General features: G+C 31.8%; 1 protein-coding gene across 3 annotated transcripts in view; it reads right to left on the bottom strand.

Moving 5' to 3' along the window:
• LOC137616548 (perlucin-like protein) overlaps window positions 1-1,839 on the bottom strand; it is a 20,146-nt gene extending 18,307 nt beyond the window's left edge. For 2 of the 3 annotated variants that reach the window (XM_068346393.1, XM_068346394.1), the window contains exons 1-2: window positions 1,672-1,834; window positions 1,259-1,324 (exon numbers count right to left, since the gene is read on the bottom strand). In XM_068346393.1, coding sequence (XP_068202494.1) covers window positions 1,259-1,324; window positions 1,672-1,708 — 103 coding nt within the window. In that variant the 5' untranslated portion in view covers window positions 1,709-1,834. Of the gene's footprint in view, window positions 1-1,258; window positions 1,325-1,671 lie in introns of all 3 variants that reach the window. The other variant, XM_068346396.1, reaches the window with a different exon arrangement.
• Window positions 1,840-5,510: the final 3,671 nt, after the last annotated feature.

Here is a 5,510-nt window from a genome sequence, read left to right as displayed (position 1 = left end):
GTGTCCTTGAGAAACATTTATTGTCTGTCATAAGTATGTATATTCATCAAAAATCTCTAGAGGCTCGTCCACAACTCTGCATTTGCATTGAACTTTATTTTAATTTTACTCATATTCATTTTCAATCCTACAGTTCTGCTTTCTCTATTAAAATATTCTCTAATCTTTTGTAATTCCTCCCATGATTCACTAAACACAATTATGTCATCGGCAAATCTTAAGATGATGAGGTATTCCCCGTTAATATTAATTCCCATATTTTTCCCTTCTAAATTCTTAAAAACTTTTAGGCATGTTGTGGATAATTTTAGGAGAGTGGAAGCCTCCCTGTTTAACTCCTTTCTATCTTTATATAGTTTTAGGATTGCTGTAGTTCCTGTATAGATATCTTCAATTGTCCTAACATTAGATTTATCTATTCTTTGTCTTTGAAGGGCTTTCATTACTGCTGAAGTTTTGACAAAATCAAAAGCTTTCTTATAGTTTACATATACCTCTGTGTATAATATATATATATATATATATATAATTATATACATATATATACATATATATGTGTATGTATATATATATATATATATATATATATATATATATATATATATATATATATATATATATTATAAGGAAGCTATAATTTTCAGCTCAAAACATAATGAAATACTAAATTGAAATCACAGATCAGGTAGCATTGTACATTGTATATATATATATATATATATATATATATATATATATATATATATATATATATATATATATATATAAAGAATAACTGCAATGTTTTTCCATTGTGTTCCTAATCTGATTTTAAGTAACTAATAATCTATATTTTTCCTTTATATACGTGTGCGTATCTTTGCTAATCAACAGCCAAATATTTAATTCACAGACACACATACATACACACACATATACATACATACATGCATATATATATATATATATATATATATATATATATATATATATATATTCGAATATGTATTTCTATAACACTGTACACATCTATATCATAGTGATTAAGTCTTCTTGTTTTCAGCAATTCTTTTAGAATGATGTTCATAACACCACATTTTTTCTGCCCTAGCAAGTGCAAGTACCCATTTGCAGCTAGAACTTCTGGGTTTTATATCAGGAGTGACCAACAGGCTGACGAAACCTGAACTAAGCATTATAACTCTTGTAAAATTGTCCTTATAGACGGGTTAAAACTTACAAAGCAAGGCAGTGAATTTGCTACATTGTTATCTCTTACCGTCGGTTGTAGATATGGGTTCTATATCAGATGCTCGTAAGATTCCAGATGAGTTGGCCAGAGAAGCTGAAGTAGTTGAAATAGTAAAGAAAAAGTTTTTTTTTTTATTATTTTTTCAGGAAATTGCCAATAAAAGAAGCTTAGGAAATCAAATTAATCCCTATATTCTGACCAATCACGACAAAAGTCTCAATATGTATTGGTTGAAATGTAGTTACTCATTTGATATCCTATGTTTCTATTATGTTTTTTTTTTTAAAGAAACATGTTAAACTATTTACTCACAGTTAGAAGATTTATATATGTATATATATATATATATATATATATATATATATATATATATATATATATATATATATAAAGTTTAAGCATGTATACCAATAATGTGTTTATGCATGAATGAAACTCACCCAAACACGCCACCAGCAGAACGAAAGCCTTCATCATTGTCGATTCCTGATGTTATTCTGACGAAGCTCAAGCTGAGAGGTATTATTGCGAACTGAAATCATTAGATGAATTGCAAGAACTTGGAGCTTCTTTCACAGTATCGCATCTCACCTGTTCCCTTCCCACTCTCCTAGAGGAGTAAAGAAAATCCCAGCATTTTGATTGGCCAAAGGTAACATGAAACAACTGTCGCAAAAAAGTTATCAAGAATCTGTATCAGTCTTATCGTAATTGTCATTTGCTTGAGACATTTCTCGCAAGTAGATGAAAAGAAATTTTAGCATGTAATTTCCATTTAAAGAGACAAGCACTATGTGAAGTAATGAAGACGACAAATGGGTGTAATGCTCATGAGACGGGGAAAGTGAGTTTTACCCGTCTATACGGACAATTTTACAAGTACTATAATGCTTAGTTCAGGTTTGGTCGGTCCGTTGGTCACGACTGATATAAAACCCAGAAGTACTAGCTGCAAATGGGTACTAGCATTTGTTAGGGTGGAAAAAATGTGGTGTTAAGAACATCATTCTAAAAGAATTGCTTAAAACAAGAAGGTTTAATCACTATGATATAGATGTGATTGAACGGAATAGTATGCTAAAAAAGCACTCGGACCCTACACTAGAAAAAATAAAGTCGTCACACACGTGATTGGCCCCTATTCTGAAGTAATTAAGCTTGACACAAGAAGCAATTGTACCTACTGTAGTCTGAGAGATTGAACCCTACACTGAAGCTACGGTACCAAACGTAATAGTAGGAGAAGTAAAGATAACATTAAAAGGCATGCAAAGAGGCAATGCAGAAGGAGATGATGGTCTAACAATTGGAAGAGATTTTATAGTAGTAAAATTCCCAAAGAGGAAGGCACAAAAGACCTACATAAATTACCGTCCAATAAGTTTAGTATCAGTAATATGTAGACTATATATATAAACATCATATTAGGTCGAATAGAAAGACAGCTAGACTTTAATCAACCAAGAGAGCAGACAGGCTACAGAAGCGGGTATTCAGCAACTGACCATATCTATGTAATTAAACGAGTATGACAAACCACTATGGAGGGCATTTATAGACCGGGAGAAAGATTTTGATTCTACCAAAACTTCAGCAATGATGGAAGCCCTTTAAAGACAAGGAATAGATAATCTTATGTTAGAACACATGAAGATATCTATACGAGAAGACCCCCATCTCTCCTAATTTAGTCATAGCGTGCTTAGATGAAGTTTTTAAGAATTTAGATTTGAAAAATGTAGGAATTAACATTAATGGCGAAAACCTTCAACAACTTAAAATTTGCAGATAACATACTTTAGTTCAAGGCCAAACGGTAAGTGTTTTCCCAGGACGAGACCGAAATTAAGGGAAGGATAACCATGAGTTGGATAACTTTTGGTAAACAAGATTAGGTTATGAAAGTAAAATGCCACTTTCTCCAAAAAAAAAAAAGAAAGTATTTACTTGAATGGTACAACCTGTATTAGTTAATAAGAGTTGTACCTTAGAACAAAAGCTAGTTACAACCCCAAGAGCTATGGAAAGAATAATGATTGGAATAACACTAAGAGACACAAAGAGAGTAACTTGGATACGAGAGCAATCCAAAGTAGAGGATATTCTAACAACATTTAAGAAAAAGAAATGGACATGGGCAGGAGATATAATGAGAATAACATAATGAACGAACATGAAAGAAAAATAGAATGGGTCCCTAGAGATTGTGAAAGAACCAGTGGAAGGAAAAGAAAGCTATGGATTAACGAACTAAGAAACTTTGCGAGTATAAACTGGCATAAAAAGACCATAAATAGACGCGAGTGGAATAGCATGTGTGAGACCTTTGCCCTGCTGTGAGCTAGTTACGGCTGATGATGATGATGAGGATGGTATATATATATATATATATATATATATATATATATATATATATATATATATATATATACACAAATATATATATATATATATATATATATATATATATATATATATATATATATAGGTCCTAATCCTTGTATGGAAAATATGTGTTTTATATAGTGAGTTTAATGAACTTTTTAAGAGTACTATAAGTGTCATAAATTGGAGGGCGCGATCACTGAACTCTGCTATAAGTGACGTGACCTTAGAATGATAAGGTTATGTGTTTGACAGTATATTTCCATCACAGTGGAGAATTCCACAAAACCTAACAATTCAGCATGTTGATAGAGCAAGATTGCATCTTCCTTGCCAAGCGATCGTTAGACAAGGTACAGTACTCACGATAGCGTATCGGCTGTGTACAAGTGTATTCACAAACCTTTTTGTAATAAAGTGAAAAAATATTTATGCCACTTGAAGAAGGCATTTTTTAAACAGATGTAAAGATTGTAAATGAAGTAGTTTTACTGTCTATTCATAATTGCAAAGGAAGAACTAACATTTAATGTCACAGTGCTTTTCCCCAGACGGTTCCACTCACTGCCTAAATGTTTAAACAACTAAAGATGATGGACTTGGTCCCATTCACAGTAAATGTGACGAAGAAGGAAGTCTAAAGCTTTGGCTGTCTTGTTATGAATAATTATAACACGTATTTATCTAGATAATTTCTTTGTTTATTTATTCATATTTTGGTATTTTTGTGTCAAATGCTCTCAAATTCATCATAGTTAAGATGTATTTTCTCTAACATTTCAGGTAATGCGTTATGTAAATTCTCACTCCTTATTTGATTTTAATAATCTTAGGACATTATTTTGTCGCAAGCATTTGACCAACGATCTTTTCCCGTCAGTTTTCTTAATGTTAGTATTTTTCCCAGTTTTTTATTCTGCACATTATTTATTCTATAAAGTTCTTAAACGTAATTTTTCGCTTGTCTCTCTTTATAAAACCTTGCCCTTACGAGTCTTCGAAATCTGTTGCAAGTCACTAGAAATTATTTTTTTAATGAGATCACCATCCGCATACCCATATTTTTTTTTTTTTTTAATTTCATGCTGTTTGGTGGGTTTTTTATTATAATGGAATTCTATTTGATTTTTCTTTCTCTACTGGCTTGCAACGTGTTAAGTAAATGTTTAGCTTTATCCCAAAAATATTTTGAAATTGTCTCTCTAAAAAAGTATAATGCATTCCCTACCCTTTTTAATTCAATTAAATCAGCGGGTTTTGAGTAACTTGACGTTAATCCAGCCACAGAAATGTCCGTTCTGTCTAGTAAGTACTGCAGGAATTTTTATGAAACTTTTTACTTCGCTATACATTTTGTTACATTATGTAACGCAATGAGGTGTTTATAACGATAGTTTGTATTCAAACATCCTATGACGGCATTACATATCGCAGATGACCTTTCTTGATTGACCCAAATTTATTTGATTCACCATGACCTTTATAATCATTATAGTTCTCTCTGTTTAATTAAATTTTCTATGACTTGCTGTGAACCTCTGATTAATATAATCCTTTTATCAGCCTCTCACTGTTTCATTCAATTTTCGAAGATTTGTGAAATTCAAGATCCCTTTTGCAATTCCCTGAAAATTCTCTCATTGTGGTAATTTCCTCCTCTTATAAAATTCCCTCTGAGTTTATAGTATACAAAGCAAAGTAATCGTATCTCAGCATTCAGGGTCCCTCTTCACATTTGCAAATCCCTTGCAAAGTGATTAATCGCCGTGCATCCTTGTAGAATTCCGTTTCATTGCAAATAATCTCCTATCTTCTTAGTTTTCTTGACTTGGGAAAATTCCCTTACATGGCGAGCTCATCGTCTTTCATCATTCAACTAGTATACGCGACCCGT

This window comes from Palaemon carinicauda, chromosome 22 (genome assembly GCF_036898095.1).
Source record: "Palaemon carinicauda isolate YSFRI2023 chromosome 22, ASM3689809v2, whole genome shotgun sequence".
NCBI lineage: Eukaryota > Metazoa > Arthropoda > Malacostraca > Decapoda > Palaemonidae > Palaemon > Palaemon carinicauda.
This window is presented reverse-complemented; position numbering and strand designations above follow the sequence as displayed.